Source organism: Oryx dammah, unplaced genomic scaffold (genome assembly GCF_014754425.2).
Source record: "Oryx dammah isolate SB20612 unplaced genomic scaffold, SCBI_Odam_1.1 HiC_scaffold_22, whole genome shotgun sequence".
NCBI lineage: Eukaryota > Metazoa > Chordata > Mammalia > Artiodactyla > Bovidae > Oryx > Oryx dammah.
In genome coordinates, this window is record NW_024070206.1 from 24,584,183 (window position 1) to 24,601,269 (window position 17,087).

A 17,087-nucleotide genomic window follows, 5' to 3' on the forward strand; every position below is an offset into this window, starting at 1 on the left:
GTCGGTCGGCGTCCTCCATGTATTCAGCGGGGGCGTCAGTTAGGGTCACACCAGCTGCTGTAACTAGTAAAACTCACGACCTCAGTGGCTTGACCACAGCAATTCATTTCTTGCTCGTGTGATGGTGTTGGTGGGGGCTTTGCACATGGGGGCTCCAGAGCACCAGCCCCTCCCATCCTGAGGCTCCCCTGTCCCCATGGGGCCTCGACAGGGAAAGGGGAGGGCCGCTGGGGGCGCAGTTTTCTGGGGCCCGGCTTGGGAAGGAGGCGGCAGACGCCTTCCGTCCATAGGGACGGCACAGTTGTCTGATGACATGGCTACACCTGACTGCAGGGGCCACCCATGTGCCCAGGAGGGTGAGCACGAGGTGCTTGTTTCACCCTGAGATCAGCCTTGCTGGGGCCCCAGCATAGCAGCCGCGTTTGCTGCCTAGGTGGCCTTGGCTTTTTCACCATCTCCAGTTAGCAGCACATTCTGTTGATCCAGTTACTCTCAAAACTGTGATGTGGATGTGCGTCGCTCAGTCCAAACACCAGCATCTCCTCTTCAGAGGCTCAAGTGCAAAACGTTAGTGTTTGAAACGGCTTTCTATTTATGACTTAGCTGTACTCTGCTGCCACCTACTGCTCAAATTTCAGATTTTCTTCTAAACATCATATAACTTCATGAGATGACATGCATTTATGTCCTGGCTTTTAAAAAAATAAAATAATAATTCTAAAAGTGTCCGTTCAGAAGGTGTAAAGTAGGAAGCATTCATGACTAAGAGATGTAAGGTGTCATTTCCATGTCCTTTTCCTCTCAAATTTATGCTCCGTTATGGAAAGGTTCCTTTAGGATCAGCTTCTAAAACCTGGCTTCCACGCCTGTTTAGAAAACTGAAAACGTTGAGTAACCTCAACTTTGGTTCTGGGGCTCACCAGTGTAGGAACAGTTTATTTCTGGCTTCTTGGTGCATTTCTTTCTTGAGGTGTGTCCAGCCTCCTGAGAACTTTTACTTGGTTAATTTCTTCGTTTTGTTTTCATGAGGTAATAAATGAATTTAGAAAAGCCTTGTTTTTAACAATAATATACCCTTGGACTACAGCAGTTTTCTCCGAGAGGAGTATAGTACCACAGCCTTTTGTAGGAAGTTAAGATCAGAAGGTTTCCAGACATTAGGTTTTTCTTACCCTGTCATTTTGTCATGTAAATGAATGCTCATAACTCTTTCATCCCTTTCATAAGTCAGAAAGGCCATCATCGATGGTTCGCGTGACTGTGAGCGATCGGTGTGTGCCTGTTTACTGTGTTCAGTTAATCCTCAGCAGCGCTGTTGGGTTGTCTCGGTGTCGTCTAGGATAGGGTCTGAACACTGCCTAAGTGAAGCCACGTGCGGGGCAGGGAGCCCTGAGCTTGGCCGTCAGGCTCAGGGCAGGGGTGTGATGGCCGGTGCCTTTCTCCCCACAGTGAGTCGGAGCCCGGCTCCCGGCAGTGGCCCGAGTCCGACACGCTGTCCGGCTCCCAGTCCCCCCAGTCGGTGGGCAGCGCGGCGGCCGACAGTGGCACCGAGTGCCTCTCGGACTCCGCCATGGACCTGCCCGACGTCACCCTGTCGCTCTGCGGCGGCCTCAGCGAGAACGGAGAGATCTCCAAAGGTGCGTGGGCAGCCTCATCCACCCTGGGTAGTGAGCCGTGCCGGGAACGCAGCCCTGGGGTCTCATGGAGGTGGTGGGGGCTCGCTTGGATGTCAGACTCTTCGCCCCTCATTTAGGTGCCTCGTGTTGGGGTGACCCCGCGTGTCGGTGAGTGGGAGGGCTGTGGGCCTAGGGATAGGTTCTTGGGCTGCCCCATGTACTGGGCAGCCGGGGTCAGCTCAGCCCCGGCTGCCTTCTCTTCTGTGAAGTTGCTGGAATAATTGTAGGGCTGGGACCTGGCAGCCCCGAGCCTGAGACATGAGAGGAAGGCCCCACGTTGCCAAAGCTGTCTGCTGAGTGAAATGGTCTTTCTGGCAAAAGTAGAAGGGGTTACTCTGTCCGAGAGTTGGCCCAGGAGAGTCACGTCACTCACGAGAAAGGGGGTTGCTTAGCAGGGCTGGTTCCAGAACCCTGTGGGACTTGAGCACCTGTGTGTCCGACTGTCCTAGCCAGTTCTTTGGCCTTTCTGGTCTTACCTCCTTTTGTAAACTTAGCTCTTCATGTTTTCTCAGTTTGGCTGGTGGCCCTTGATGGATTTTCCTCTAAGGAAAGATTTTCTGACTAACGTCATCCTTTGTCTTATGTGTGTGGCAGGCCGAGTTGCCCGGGACCTCTTGGCTGGGACTCCCTAAATCATCTTCTTCTTGGGGTCATGGGGTGATCACTTTTCCATATTTTAATTCTGTTTACTTTTTGCAGGAAATTGAGTGTGTTATGGCCAGTGGTTCCTTCTAGGGACGAAATTAGGTCACATTATAATCCTCTTAAGCCCTCCCTTTAAAAGTAGAGGTGGAGGCGGGGACATACAGTTTATGTAAAACTATAAGATTTATACTTAAAAGACTAAATGGCAAGTAAACAGTACATAGATGACCAGGAGGAACAATCCCAGTGAGAGTTTGCTCTGTTGATGGAGTTTGCTCTGACTTAAAGGACCGCCTCTGGGCATGGGACAGAAAGTCACGCTTGACCCTTGTCTGTCCTGCAGGAACTTGGGATTTGTTTCTTCTTGAGAGACCCTCAGCCAATTTCTGCTGTGTTGGGTTTCTCCCTCCAAGCACTGTAAGATGCTTGGGTGGTTTTCTCACGTAGCTGCACTTGTGCACTTATGGCTGTAAGACCCCAGGAGTGTTCTCCGGTTACGCTGTTAAAAGTTGCCCGCCAGTCAAGGGTTTCACGCCTGCTCATGAGAATGAAACTGAGCAGTTTCCCCTGGTTGTGGAGTTGAGTGTGTGTGAACCCGGGCCTTCACATCTCCCTCTCTCTCACATCTGTCATCTGTTTGCCTCAGAGTCCCTAGCTTATCCCTTTCTCCTGTTTTTTTTTGTTTGGTTTTGGGTTCTGTTTTTTCACTACTGTGGGAAGAGTAGCAGAGGAGGGGCCGTAGAAAAGAAGTGGTTTTTTTCTTGTCCAGGAAAAAAACCACAAACATCTACCATTTGCTGTTGATTCTCATAGAAAAGTTAGTTGTTGGGTTTTTTTGTTTGAAGTACTTTTTTGATCCTGTAGTCACTTTAGTATGAAGAGAGTATTGTAATAAGCCCACATGGATGTTTATTCATATAATCTCTAACCAGGTGGTAATTGTTATCTTACCTTATAGAGAAATTCATGGAGCACATCATTACATACCATGAATTTGCAGAAAACCCTGGACTCATAGACAATCCCAACCTTGTGATACGCATATATAACCGGTAAATATTCTTGCTCTTTCGTTGTTTATAACCGTTCAGTATTCTTGCAGATTTTTCTTTCCCTAAGTGCTGTATAGTTTTTAACTGTTATCTTCTTTCTCACTATGCCATTTCATGTAAATGAGCTAAATGGGCAGTGACTTTGGAGTGAAGCTTCAGCTTTATTTTCACTGAGGCTTGAAATCCTGCTCTGTTTTACATCTTGTGCTACTTCTCTGCTTGGAGAAGTTTGGCTTGAAGCAAAGATTGCTTATGTGGCAAGAAACTGAGCTGATCACGTCTTCACTGGAAAGAATAAGGACTTTGTTATGGCATTTCTGCTTCCTCTCCCGCCCTCTCCTCTCTGACGGTCGTGCCTGGCTTTGCTCTCACAGTTACTACAGCTGGGCGTTGGCGGCCCCCATGGTCCTCAGCCTTCAGGTCTTCCAGAAGAGCCTGCCCAAGGTGAGTTGCTGCTCCCCAGGAATGTCTGCAGCACACAGCGCTTTGAGAATCCTTGTGTGCATGTCTCTAAACTGGGTGCGGTTCAATTTTACTTAATATTATAAAGTTAATACCATCAGTCAAATCATCTCATGCCCAGAAATCCAGGAAATTGGCTGGGCTGCCGTATCTGTCATTTTTACTAGATACTTATACCAGTTTGTGATCGTGTGTCAAGATTGAGAGATTTCACTAATCGTTATTTAAATATAGGATAAAAACATTTCCTCCCATTAATATGGAAAGATGCAATAGGAAGAGGGCCCCCGGAAGCGTGGCGTCAGTGTGGGTCCTTCAGCTTGTGGCTAATGAGCCTGTTACGTAGAAACTGAAGCTTGGAGTCTGTCCACCAAGGTGACATACATCATCAGTTGGTCGTCGTAATTCGTGAGGGCAGAGAAGGGAGAGCAGCCCACCTGCCCCTAAGAAGGGCCAGACCACCCAGCCTGACAGTATGGAACAGCCCCAAGAGAGGGCACCGGTGGGTCGAGGCGGCGTCACCGCCCTCTGGTTGAGAGAGAGGGGTCGAGTGCCCTGTGCCTGAGATGCTGGACTAACCTGTGCTCATTGTTTTTAGGCCACAGTCGAGTCCTGGGTCAAAGATAAGATGCCGAAGAAATCTGGCCGCTGGTGGTTCTGGCGTAAGAGGGAGAGCATAACCAAGCAGGTAACTGAGCTGGAAGTGGGCTGAGTGCCAAGCTCAGGGAAGTCCCATTTGGGCTCCATGGTGCTCTTTCACAGTACTCGGCACCGTGCATGAACAGTACTTGTATAGGCCAGATACCGGTGCTGCGTGTGCGTCATCTGTGACCTTTGCCGCCGCCCATCGGCGCCGCTTTGTGGACTCCTGTGTACCGGCGGGAAGCCCGGGCACGGGACCGCGGTCATGGGGCTGGTGAGGGGTGGGGCTGCGCCGTAACCTCAAGCACACCCCCAGAGCTTGCCCCTGCCCACGGGAGGAGGGAACCTGTGCCCTCGGCTCCTGCCCGGCCTCGTGGGTGTGGCCCGTGTGTCTTACATTGTGAGACTGAGCTGGTGCCTGCCACAGTCCTTGCCCCTCGCTTGGTGGCAGCAGCTTTTCACACATACAGCGTATGACTTCCCTCTCAGGTTTCTGTCCTTTTGGCTCAACCTAGAGGCAGTCTGTTTCTTAAGTGTTTTTAATTTGTGGATTCAGACTGTACTTCTGCTAATTCCTTGAGGGAGCTGCTGATGGCTTTTTGCCCTGACAGTAGGGCAAGAGCTGCTCATCGCCACTGTCGTCCTGTTGTTCCAGCTGCCAGAGGCCAAGGAAGGGAAAGTGGAGGTCCCACCGCCCAGTGACCGGCCGTCAAGCACAAAGGAGCCAGCCAGTGGCAGGTGACTTTGACAGATTTGTATAATTCTGAGTCAGAAATGTTTTTGTTCTGTGGACAGTCAGTGGCTTCATTGTGCCACTCAATTAACAGATAACTTCTGTTTTTCTTGAAAAATATCATCAGCTTAGGGAATTCCCTGGCAATCCAGTGGTCAGAACTCCAGACTTATTGCCAGGGCCCTGAGTTCGACCCTTGGTCAGGAAACTAAGGTCCTGCAAGCTGAGCCATGTGGTGTGGCCAGAAGTATATCTATGTCTGTATATACGTATCATCAGCTTAGAGTCGGGATACTCATTGCTGCTTCCTAGGCACCATGCTCCTGCTCTGGAGCCGTGGAGACAGGTGCCCCTGGCATGCAGGCCTCTGGGAAGCAGGTCTTGGGGAATCATAAGATGTGAAGTGTCGGGGGCCCTGCTGCCTGGCTGGCAGGCGCAGCAGGAGGCACAACAGAACCTCAGAGATGGGGCGGGCCCTTTTGGTCTCTTGGCAGGAGTCCGCCCTGAATGTGTGGACTGGCAGCCTGAGGGGAGGGGCCACGATGTGGCCGCTCCTGGTTCTGCCTCTGTGCTCCTTCCCCCATCACACCTTCTGTTCTCTTCCCATCCCTGACTCTTAGGTTCATCTTCCTGTTCTTTACCTCTTCTTTTTAAAGGATTATATAAAATGTTTTTTGTTAGTCTCTTAAATTACTGTGGGCGTTCGTATTTTCTATAACTTGTGCCTTTTAAAACATACATATCCCTTTCAGCAAGAATCGGCAGAGCTAGTAGCGTTCACTGGTTCTAGCAATATACAGCCGGTCATAGCAGGAGAGTGACCCTGTCCAGTCGAGAAGGGAGGAGGAGGGTGACCCTAGCCAGTCATGGAGGAGGTGGATCATGCAGCGTGGACCTGGACCCTGGGTCTGGTTCCTCCTGGGTGGATCTGGGACTTCTCTCTGTGTCTCCGGATCCTGAATGAAAAGCTGTTGTCTGTAAACGTCCCTCAGCCTCTCCAATAACAGACTCTGTTTGACAGGTCAGCCGAGGACGACTCATCGAGTGACGAAGGGTCCCAGGAACTGGAAGAGTCCATCAAGGTGGACTCCGCCCCCGTAGAACCCCCAAGCCATAGTGGCACAACCTCCTATAAGAAGTCTCTTCGTCTGTCCTCAGACCAGATCGTGAGTCCCGTGTGGTCTGGGTGGGTCCAGCCTCGTGTCTGAGGATCTGATCACCTTGACGAGCCTCCCTTTCTGTCTGCCCAACCCCGAGCCTCCCAGGCAGCTGAGCGCGCGGCCATGTAAATGCTCACGTGTGTCCAGGAGAGTGGCAGCCCCCCTCCTGGTACCCTTAGGGTCCCCTGGGATGCACTTTCCCCTCCTTCACCGCAAGGCCTCCTGTCTCCATGTCTGGGAGTGAAGCAGGGCACCTGTGTTTTCAGTCTGAGTCTGACAGGTCCAGACTGGCTCTGGGCCCCACGCTGTCTCATAGGAGCCACAGCCAGAGGGAAATGACATCTCACCTAGATGCAATCTCCCCGTTCCTGTCAATTTCCTACTTCCTCACCTTCACCCATTTTCAGTATGAATTGGTCCTGCTGTGCCCCAAGGGGGAGGATCTCCGGTACACAGGGCATCCTGAGGGGCGGGGAGGAGACCAGGGAACAGGGGTCAGAAGGGCCCTTGGGCACCTTGTACACAGCTCAGGCCGAAGTTCCTCAGCCCAGCTCCTGAGCCCCAGGTGCAGCCCCGATCCATCCTCCCAGAGCTGGGTCCTGAGATGCTACCAGCAGTTTGGGGAGTGTTCAGATTCTGTTTCAAAACTGTTTTCTGTTGCTTTTCCTTGCTTTTTTTTAAGAGATTAGGATCATTTCTCATGTAACCTTGTATCTTTTTAAATTCAATTTTAATTGGAGGCTAATTACTTTTCAGTATTGTGGTGGGTTTTGCCATATATTGACATGGGTCAGCCCCTGGTGTACATGTGTCCCCCATCCTGAAGCACTGCATCTTAAGCAGTGTCTCTGACCACGTTTTCTTGGAAAGTATGGCTTAACTGTTGCATGTAATGCCGTGAAAGTGATGTGCCTTTAGTTTTCAAAGCTCTGATTTTGCTGATTCTTACACTTTTTATGAAAGGCGAAACTGAACCTCCAAGATGGCCCAAATGATGTCGTGTTTAGTATCACGACCCAGTATCAAGGCACCTGCCGCTGTGCAGGGACCATATACCTGTGGGACTGGAGCGACAAGGTCATCGTTTCCGACATTGATGGGACAATAACCAAGTAAGCAGGAGCCCGGGGTGGCAGGAGGAGGGCCCAGCTCCATGTGCAGAGGGCCAGGCCTCCTCACCCGAGTGACCAGTCACCATCAGGAGAGGTTCTCAAACCACATGCACTGAGAGGTCCTGGGTGCAGTCCCCACAGAATCACTCTGTGGGTGGAGGAGGTGGGTGGGGCTATACGAACATAAGGTCAAACGACTTTGGGGAATTCCCCTGGCGGCCAGGTTAGGACTCAGCACTTTGACCTCCGAGGGCCCAGATTCATTCAGTCCCTGGTTGGGGAACTAGGGTCCTGCAAGCCTCGTGGCGCAGCCAAATGACAATAATAATAATCACAACTCTTGGAAAGATTTAATTATTTGGTCTCCAAATTCTGGCATGGGGAGGAAAAAATAGAAGCTGTTACAATTAGGGAAGAGGAGGCCGTGTGGTCGTAAGTGCTTCCTGAGAGTGATGGGCTGGCCCTTGGGTCTGGTGGCTCTCTCAGAAGCTCCTGGGTGATGTCCTTGGCTTGTGCACACACAGACCAAGGGAACCACCTTGTGGGCTGTCACGCCCCCCTCCCCTGCCCCGCCAGACCCCTTCCCCAGAGTGGCTGCTGTTACAGAAGCTGGTGTTTCACTAATAGGCAAACGCTTGGCTTTATGTGCTTGGTTCCTGACACCTCCTGGTTCCACCCTCGCAGGTCTGATGCTCTGGGACAGATTCTTCCGCAGCTGGGTAAAGACTGGACGCACCAGGGTATCGCGAAGCTCTACCATTCCATCAACGAGTAGGTGCCTAACCCTGTGGCTAGTGAGCTGGGATTTTACTGGGCCTATAGAAATAGTCCCAGGAAATCTTGTTTGTGACCCAGCTTTCTCACTCTCCTTTCTCACCTCTCACTGGAGCCTCCCCCAAGGGAAAGTGTGAGCCTCCACCCATGGGACGGGAGCCATGTGCCTGGCGGGTTACGCCTTGTTCCTGCACAGGGCTGCGAGCTGTAGGCACTACCTGTCTCAGTAGTTACAGCTGCACTTGGGTTTGCAGCCATAGTTTAATCATTTGCAGTTTTTTTGAGTACTTCTAACTGTCTTTCTTGAAGGGGGTGATACGTGCGTGCATGGGGTGTCAGTCTGCCAGCTGGTCTTTTCCGCCAAGTACCTTTTGTGAGGACATAGTGCTGTGGCCTTTGTGGGAATCCCAATACATCCGACTTAAATCGATCCGCAGAACTACAGTGTGTTAAGCAGAGGTTGAGAATGTCCCAATATGAAATTTATGAGTATGTCAGTTACCCAGGTAGAGTTTTGTTTCTTGTTTTATAGAATGATTTGCATTCTGAAAGTTGTATTTGTAAATAAGATCCTTTGCCTCTTTCATCTACAGCACATCCTTTAAAGACAGCCCCCAGTTTTTTGTCTGTTTTATAATTTGGCTTCTGTAGAGGTATTATTACATGAAAGTTTAGCATAATCCCTAATCACATCTCCTCCATGGTGTTTTCCATGGAGTGGTGAGATCTTTATAATCCTGATGATTCTTGTATTAAATTTAGGAATTCAACTTTCATGGGAGGTGAGAGGAACTGTATTTGGACCTTTAAAAAGAAAAACCGCATTTTTCTCCCTTTAGCTGAATAGCACACAGGCTAAACAGGACGCGTTCTCTTCCAGGAACGGCTACAAGTTCCTGTACTGCTCGGCCCGCGCCATCGGCATGGCTGACATGACCCGCGGCTACCTGCACTGGGTCAACGACAAGGGCACCATCCTGCCCCGCGGCCCCCTCATGCTGTCCCCCAGCAGCCTGTTTTCTGCCTTCCACAGGTGCGCGTGTGTGCATGCGTGTGCGTGTGTGTACGCGTGTGTGCCCGCAGGGGCCGGGGCCTGGCTACACTGGATCTCTTACAGAGCTTCTGGGTCTGAGTTCCACATTACTCTAACTCACACACTGCTCACCTGGTGTGTGTCAGACACAGCTGAGAAAAGTCAGGCTGGCAGAGATGGAGAAAGATACCAGTGACGAAGGATTTAGAAAAATGGATGGTTGTGGGTTTTCAGACCACAGACCAGGGAAAATTGCCGTTTTGGATTCGGTGGTGATACTTCTGTTTTTCTCCTAGGGAAGTAATAGAAAAGAAGCCGGAGAAGTTCAAGATTGAGTGTCTGACCGACATCAAGAATCTCTTTGCCCCAGCTCAGCAGCCCTTCTACGCTGCCTTTGGGAACCGCCCAAATGTAGGTGTCTCCTCCAGGCTGCATGTGCGGGCGTGGTGGGAAACATGCGCAGGACGGTGCTTTAGGGTGTAGCCGGGTTGTCCTCTTCACCCCAGGCGTGTGGGCTCAGTGAGGCCTGCTGTGCTGGGTGGGTGCTCACTTCATCAGCCTTGTTCCTCCCGCAGCAGGGAGGTGCTGGGGGCGGAGACCTGCCCTGGGATGCCTGTGTGTGACGGGCTTCGGTTCCATTTCCGTGAATTCTAAGCCGAGCCTTGGATCTGCCCCCCAGATCCAAGCACTGCCTCTCCCCCAGCCCCAGCCACGAATGCTTCCCTTCTCCCACTCCAGGGTCTGGGGTGTCCTTGGCGCCCGCATCCTCTGGCTTCCCGAGCACCCTCTGTGGTGTGCATTGGCCTGCCTGTTGAGTCTGTGTCTGTCTGAAGCTCAGCCTCGGTGGCGGCTGCCCCAACTCCACGTGTTCTCCGTACCCTGCTTCCTGTGATGCTTCTGGCTCACAGGGGGCCCGAGAACTTCTCAGTAACCACCCTGCTCTGTGTTCTCTGTGGCAGGACGTCTATGCTTACAGACAAGTGGGTGTCCCAGACTGCAGGATCTTCACCGTGAATCCCAAGGGCGAGCTGATACAAGAAAGGACCAAAGGAAACAAGTCCTCGTAAGTGCATTCCTGCTTCCCAGCCCTGGCGCCGTGCAGCCGGGGGCCTGGTGTCAGAGCTGTGCCCTCCCTTGGAAGCCTCCGCCCTGCCAGTCTCTGTCCACCCCTTCTGCCGGAGCATCCTCCCCTCTGCTGGGCATCCCCCACTTCTGCCAGGCTGTGCCCTCCTCTGCAGCTGCTGTTGGGGGGTGGCTGGGGAGCCTAGACTCTGAGGAGGGAGGTGGAGCCCTGGGAAGGAGGGCGCCCACCTGGGACCCTCCTTTCTAAGGTATCTGAGCACCTGGCTTCGCAGCCTGCTGCCTCGTGCCCTCAGGTCAGGTGCCGAGTCGTGGTGTGTGTCCTCCCCACTCCCAGGTACCACAGGCTGAGTGAGCTCGTGGAACACGTGTTCCCACTTCTCAACAAGGAACAGAATTCCGCCTTCCCGTGCCCGGAATTCAGCTCCTTCTGCTACTGGCGAGAGCCGATCCCCGAGGTGGACCTGGAGGACCTGGTCTGAGGTGGCAGCCGCGGCAGGGGGCTGGATCGCGGCCCCCGTAGCAGGGGAGGTGGCCGGCCTTCTGCTGGACAGAGGATGCGGGGACCCTCCCGGCCACAGGTGTGGGACGGCGCACTGCCCGCCGGGCGCCGGCAGGGACAGGCTGGGGAGCTGCCAGGGCCGGACATGCCCCCCCCCGCACCCTCCCGGGCCCAGGGCTGCTGTGTGGTGCCGGCGGCCGGCTCAGCGAGGGGCTCTGGCCCGAGGCCTCCCACGTGCTCTGTGTTGAGTTGCGTGCCGGGTCCTCCTTTAATTGCATAATTTAAGAAGAAAAGAGAAGCTAAGCGTGGACCAAATGTTGCACAAAGTAAAGTGTTCTAATTTCCACTGGGCAGTTGGTTGAGAGTGTTTCTGAGAGGAGGGCTTGCTGGTAGGGAATCAGGGTCCAGTTATTGATGTTGTCTGAACCGCCTGCTCACTTCCCCCGTGGGCACCTCCCTCCATCCCCTACTCCACGGAAGCAGGATGCTCGCCCTGGCGCCGAGGGCTTCAGGGGAAGGAGAGACCTTCGCCTCCTCACCCTGACCGTTCCTTGGCAGGGACCTGAACTGTTGTGTCTTGGACCCACTGGAAGGCACGCGTCTTGCAGGATGTGTGTGATGTCGTGAGAGTGGTCTCGGCAGAAGGAGTCAGTTAGCCAGCAGGGAAACTTGGTTCTCAGGGAGGCCTAGAGATGCAGACGTGTGCTTAGGCCAGGTCCCGGGAAGGTGTGTGTTGCCCCTCCCCGTGCCTGCAACTGAGCAAGCCACCCAGGAATGGTCCCGTCCACACGCCCCTGCAGGGCTGTGAGCATGAGCCTGCAGAGATGAGCTGGTGCAGACAGCCCCCTCGGGCTTAAAATCAAGAGAACTCTTAAGAGAGGAGGCCCTGGGGACAAGTGGTGACCACATGCAGCCCCGCATTGGGTGAGAAAGCAGTGAGCGGTTCCAGAGTCAGGGGGAGAGGGGAGTGGAGTAGTGAAATACTGCAGAGCGGTGCACACCCCTCCCCCCCACCATGGTTTCGGGTCCGCCTCTTGCTTTCCCTGTGCTGTATTTTGGGGGCCTTCCTCTTTTCAGTTTGCTCCACCACAGTACTGTTCATCTCGAGCTGGAGAAGTGGGGGTGGCTGCTCTCCAGAGTGGAGGGTTGAAGGCCCCGGACTCCACTGAGCCATGTTGGAGGCAGAGCCCGGAAGCCGTGTTCCCAGGGAAACCAGACATGCCTCCCCGTGGGCAAACCTTCCCTTTGCAAACGGTTCAGGGATGCATCATTTAAAGACCTATTCACGGCCAGCAGGTCAGGAAGCTGGGTTGTGTGCCTCGTGTGAGGTTCTGCCCCATTAGTGGTATCATAGTTGCCCACGGTTCCTTCATCTCGTGGCTGCTGGCGGTGGCCTGGCCCTCTGCTCGGTGCAGGCCCTTCCCTGGAGCTGCAGAGGCTTGTGTGCGTGTTTGTAGTACGGGAAAGCTTGACACCTGCCTTCCTGTCGTCCTTCATTGGTTGTCCTTTAGAGTCTCTCATGAGACAGTTTCTTTTCCTTGATGAGCTCTCCTCTCGGGACAGGGGCGTCTTAGAGGGTCAAGACTGGGAACCGCGCTGGGGTGGCCGACCCCTCCACCTGGTATCCGTCAGTGCTAGAGTGTGCCATCTTGTCGCTGCACGTTGATCCGCGGGTGTCACCAGTCTGCTGGGTACACATGCTGATCAACCTGAGTGTTCTCCTCATTTAAAGGAGCCCCTCTTGTTGAACGTAGATGACGACCATCGCTCGAGTGTATGAAAGTATTGTTTGTGCTGAAAATCCATTGCCATTTGGTACAAATGACATTTGTTCTTTCTGTGAAAGAGAGATGCCCTGGGTGTGTTTGTACACAGACCTCAGGAGGAGAGCTAAGAAGGAGCGGTGGCTGCTTGCTGCTCTCGGGGGCAGGCGACATCTCGAAGAGCTGCCTCTGGGTCACTCTCTCCTCCAGTGGAATGGCCATGGCCCCTTCCCTCTTTCCGTCCCTCCCGACTGCATCCCACCCAACTGTACACCTGCCTCGGTGTCTACGTGGAAGCTCGTGCGGCTGTGGTGTCCACATCTGCATCTCCGCGGGGCTCAGGAGGCACGCTCGAGGGCCCAGAGGGGGCAGGCTCGGCCCTGCGTGTGAGGACCACGTCTGCTGTGCTGTAAGACAGTGCCTAGTTTTCAGCTGGAAAAAGAAAAAAACTTCCTAGCGTGATGTGAGATGAAAGCTGCTGACAATCCAGGAGTGATAGCCACCCCCCGGAGCCAGAAGTGTTTGTGCCCCCAACTGCACGTGGCCCTGCAGATGGAGTGCGTCCGGAGAGGTACTGGCCAGACCCAAAGGAACAGGCCAAGGACGGATTTGCATTGTCTGCTGGTCGGTGAAGAGACTCTCCCGGGGGATTTTGTCATCTTTTCGAGTATCATCTTAGTTAACTCTGGGAACCCTTGTTTTCCCACTTTAGAGAATGCTGGGTTTAATGAAACCGGTGAATAGTTGAGTTTTGGTTTAAAGTAAGTGCTCTTTCCAGGTGAAAACTACTTTTTAGGGTTTGTTTTAAAGGTAAGAAAAGGAAGAGGAAGGGGAGATGTTGCTCTTAATTTAATCATTACATTTGGTCTATGACGACATTTGATTATTAGACACAGCAGTGCCACTAATACGTTTCCTGAGTTGTCAGAAATTGTCAACATCAGTACTTACTTTATGGCAAAGATATCTGTCTGAAGATAAATGGCTCATATTTTGGTGCAGTGTTTGATGTTCAAAACAAAAGGTTACAACAATAAACAAACGTGAACTCAATGCGTCTTGACCTTTTCCTTCAGAGGACATTTAAATTGTCTTCTTCTGAGCTCTTGCCAGAAGCTGCTAATTTCCATAAATTAGCATTTTGATCTCTGCTGACACTTAAGTTTGTGTATAGAAAGGGCTTCTTTTTGGTGCTTGTTTTTATAAGATCTGACTCCAGAAGTGAGGCTCCACCCGCAGGAACTAACCTCCCTTGCTTTGTAGGTTCTGCCAGGCAGCCATCCAGTCATGCCTACGCAATTTCTAGGGGTAACCCCCTGGCATCCTCCCGACTGCATCCCCCACACCTCAGCCCTGCTCAGGACTCTGGCCTTGCATTATAGCCCTTCCTCTGGGTGAACAGCACGTAGCCCTCCTGATTTCATCAGCTGTCCGGAGACTCAGAGTGATCTGGGTCAGAAATCACACCCCATGTATTATTTAATCCCCTCGGGTGGCTGAGCCCACACTGAACCCACCAACTCCCTCAAGCACATGCCTCCATGTGGGGACAGCACCCACCTTCTCTGCTTGTTTTTGTGATGGAATGGCTGGGCGCGAGGTCGGGGAGTGGGGACTGCAGCTCTGTGGGGTGCCCTTCCGGCAAAGGAGGGAAGCACTCAGATGGGCTCACATCAGGAAGAGACTCCCTCCTGTGCGCTGCCCTTCCTGCTGGCTGGTGGCCGAGACAGGGGCGAGGCGAGCGGGTGTGAGAAGGGAGTCTGCGTGTGCAGCTACAAGCGTGTCTCTGATCACAACTGCTACTTTCCTTTCAAACTGCACAGTGTGAAAGACAATTCAAAAGATGATGGGCTCACTGAGAAAGACGAATGTGCTAGTGTGGGAGTAACTTCACGTTGCAGTTCGCGCAGATTTTCGGTCTTTATTGCTGGTTTTGTTTGTTTCTCATCGTTTAAATGGGGCCATTTGCTGACAGGACTGACACATCCCAGTCCTGTCACCGCTTATCTCAAGGTGCACCTTGACCTTTTTTTCAGCAGCCCCATCATTTCAGAAGTCGTAACCTCGTGCCTGATTGAGTCCAGGACCCTGGTCCACATGTCTTGCTCCCAGGCTCTCAGCGCCGGGCCCCTGACTTCCAGAGCGAGCTCTCCGAGCCACAGCCTGAGTTCAGCCCAGTCTGCTGCTCTCTGTATGAAAGGACAGCCACTCCCTTCTCAAGATGCTGACTCCTAGTGAACCTCTTTCCTCCTCCTCAACGTCAGTGCAGGACCTGCTGTGATCTGTCTACACTGCGTGTCGTAGACACAGCTGAAACTCACCACTGCAGTAGACGAGTCATAAGACCCCGCCGAGGAGGACACCACACTCGCCACTCTAGCACCATCCGTGGAGCGAGGCAGGTCAATCTCTGCCTTCTGTCTAGTTCCTGTTGATCGTTTGTCCCGCTTGGCCCTGGGTAAGGCCTGTAAAGGGGGTGTGAGGGGAGAGGGCAGAGCCATGTGCCAACTGGGGTTTCCTGAAAACACTCCACGGGCGTAGGGTTTTTCCCATGAGTCATATCTAGGAAGCCACAGCTGCTGACAGCCAGTTCCCCAGCTGTAGAAACAGGGTGAGCATGTACCCCACCCGAGCCCCAGAAGGAGGGGCCCGAACTTTAAAACATGAAAAGAGCAGGCCTTCTATCCTGGGCCCCTCTGCCCTAGCTGGGGGGAAGGGGTGAGGAAGGCTCACTCCATCTCAAGGACCCAGCGGCTGCCCTGTAATCTCACTTGTGAGCAGTCCTGGAAAAGGCATTTTTATAGCCAACCTGGTGGCTTGATTTGGGCCAGGAGACTGTTTCTGTGGTGCACGCCTCTCCCTGGGACCTGCCTCCCCAGAGTGGCACTCTGTTGGCCAGCAGGTCATGTGGCGCTAAGGGGGCTGGTGTGGCTGCTGGCAGAGGAGTGAGGGGCCCGGGCTTCCTGGGAAGGTTCCTGCCTTTCCCAGACAGCCTCGGTGTGATGAGCTTCTTCTGCCTGGGAGCATGAGGTCTCTTACAACTGGGCGGCAAGCAGTCATGTTAGCTTGGACAGCTGCTGGTTAAGTGCGACTTTCAGCCTCCCCTGGAGGAGCGCCCCCCTTTCCTCTGTGAGGGGGCTCTGACCTCCAGGCACATCCAGTCTGTCTTTATAAGCCACCCACGACCTCGCAGTGCACAGCCTGGATGCTGAGGGATGCTGCTTGCACAGTTGAGACCCATGTGTTCACGCTTCCTTTCTACAGCCGTTAAACTCCAGTTTCCTCCAGTTGTGCTTTTTAGCAGCAACCCTCAGTCCACGAGGCACCAGACTTACACTGGAAGTGTTTCACATTTTTATTGCCACTCCCTGTCTTTGCACTGGAGTCGTACATGTCATTCAAGGAGCCCCAACAAGCCACACGACACTCTCTCCTGCGTCATCCTCTCAGCCAGGCAAACGCTGCATGGGGGCAGGGGTGGGGAGGGGTGGGGAGCCAAGCCTGGGACAGCCCACTGTCTGCCCTGGGTCCGTGGCGGCCTGTGCCACTTCAGTGTTTGAACTCTTCTCCCGCCGGCAGCGTAAACGGAGTCAGACAGCCGGCAGTGGCTCTGCTCCAGTGAAGACAGACGCGGCGGGCACCAGTTTCTGCCACCTGCCTTCTCTCAGCAGCTCCTCCTCATCGTCTATCGGAGGATGCAGGCCACCGGGCAGCAGTCGGAGCCTCCACAGTCAGCACCTGGTAGGCCCAGCCAGAGACGGGGCCGGGGGACACAGGGCGCTTCCGACTCTGGTCCAGCTGTCCAGTCGGAGTGGCAGGAGTGGTGGCCACATTAACCCGTGGTTCCCCCCCCCCACGCCGGCCACCTCTGTCTTGGGGGAGGGGCAGGGTGTCTGCAGAGAGCTTACCCTGTGCCCCGGCTACACACGCACTGAATATATTACAGCTTCTGAGCTCTGTCGGCCCCTTCCCGCTCCCCGGCCGCTTCAGAGGTGGGAAAGAAAAGGGTACAAGAAGACCCCGCTGAAGGTGGAGTACATCTCGTCAAAGTCCGTGTGGGCCAGCCGGCCCCCTGTGACCACGATGTTGACGCCATCCCCCGCCTTGAGGTGCACGATGAGGTGGAAGGCGCCCGGGCCCCCGCAGGTGTGCGGGGCCCCCTGCGGCCGGTGATACTCCAGGAACTCTCTCCGGTAGCCGGCTGTGTGCAGCTGGGCCACACTGGCATTGGCCACCGACAGGACGGCCTCCACGTATGCGTCCCTCTCGGGCGTGAGGGTGGCTGTGATCAGGTAGCGCCCATCATACGGAGCCGTGAAGACCCCTGTGTGGAGGAAGGCAGACCCCTGAGCATGTGGTAGCCATCACGGCCTGTGCACCGAGCGGGCAGTCAGCCCGGATGAAGGCAGACAGCTCAGACGTTCCCCACTGGAGGCAGGCCCACTGCGGGGGG

The 17,087-nt window shown here is 53.8% G+C and overlaps 2 protein-coding genes across 4 annotated transcripts in view; one reads left to right on the plus strand and one right to left on the minus strand.

Moving 5' to 3' along the window:
* LPIN2 (lipin 2) overlaps positions 1-13,687 on the plus strand; it is a 53,627-nt gene extending 39,940 nt beyond the window's left edge. For both annotated transcript variants that reach the window (XM_040264681.1, XM_040264682.1), the window contains exons 9-20: positions 1,450-1,637; positions 3,280-3,373; positions 3,748-3,817; positions 4,434-4,523; positions 5,133-5,215; positions 6,232-6,376; positions 7,334-7,482; positions 8,167-8,253; positions 9,137-9,289; positions 9,586-9,700; positions 10,249-10,352; positions 10,707-13,687. In XM_040264681.1, coding sequence (XP_040120615.1) covers positions 1,450-1,637; positions 3,280-3,373; positions 3,748-3,817; positions 4,434-4,523; positions 5,133-5,215; positions 6,232-6,376; positions 7,334-7,482; positions 8,167-8,253; positions 9,137-9,289; positions 9,586-9,700; positions 10,249-10,352; positions 10,707-10,851 — 1,423 coding nt within the window. In that variant the 3' untranslated portion in view covers positions 10,852-13,687. The remainder of the gene's footprint in view (positions 1-1,449; positions 1,638-3,279; positions 3,374-3,747; positions 3,818-4,433; positions 4,524-5,132; positions 5,216-6,231; positions 6,377-7,333; positions 7,483-8,166; positions 8,254-9,136; positions 9,290-9,585; positions 9,701-10,248; positions 10,353-10,706) is intronic.
* Positions 13,688-15,971: 2,284 nt separating this feature from the next.
* EMILIN2 (elastin microfibril interfacer 2) overlaps positions 15,972-17,087 on the minus strand; it is a 57,608-nt gene continuing 56,492 nt past the window's right edge. For both annotated transcript variants that reach the window (XM_040264680.1, XM_040264679.1), the window contains one exon: positions 15,972-16,958. In XM_040264680.1, the coding sequence (XP_040120614.1) occupies positions 16,621-16,958 (338 nt within the window). In that variant the 3' untranslated portion in view covers positions 15,972-16,620. The remainder of the gene's footprint in view (positions 16,959-17,087) is intronic.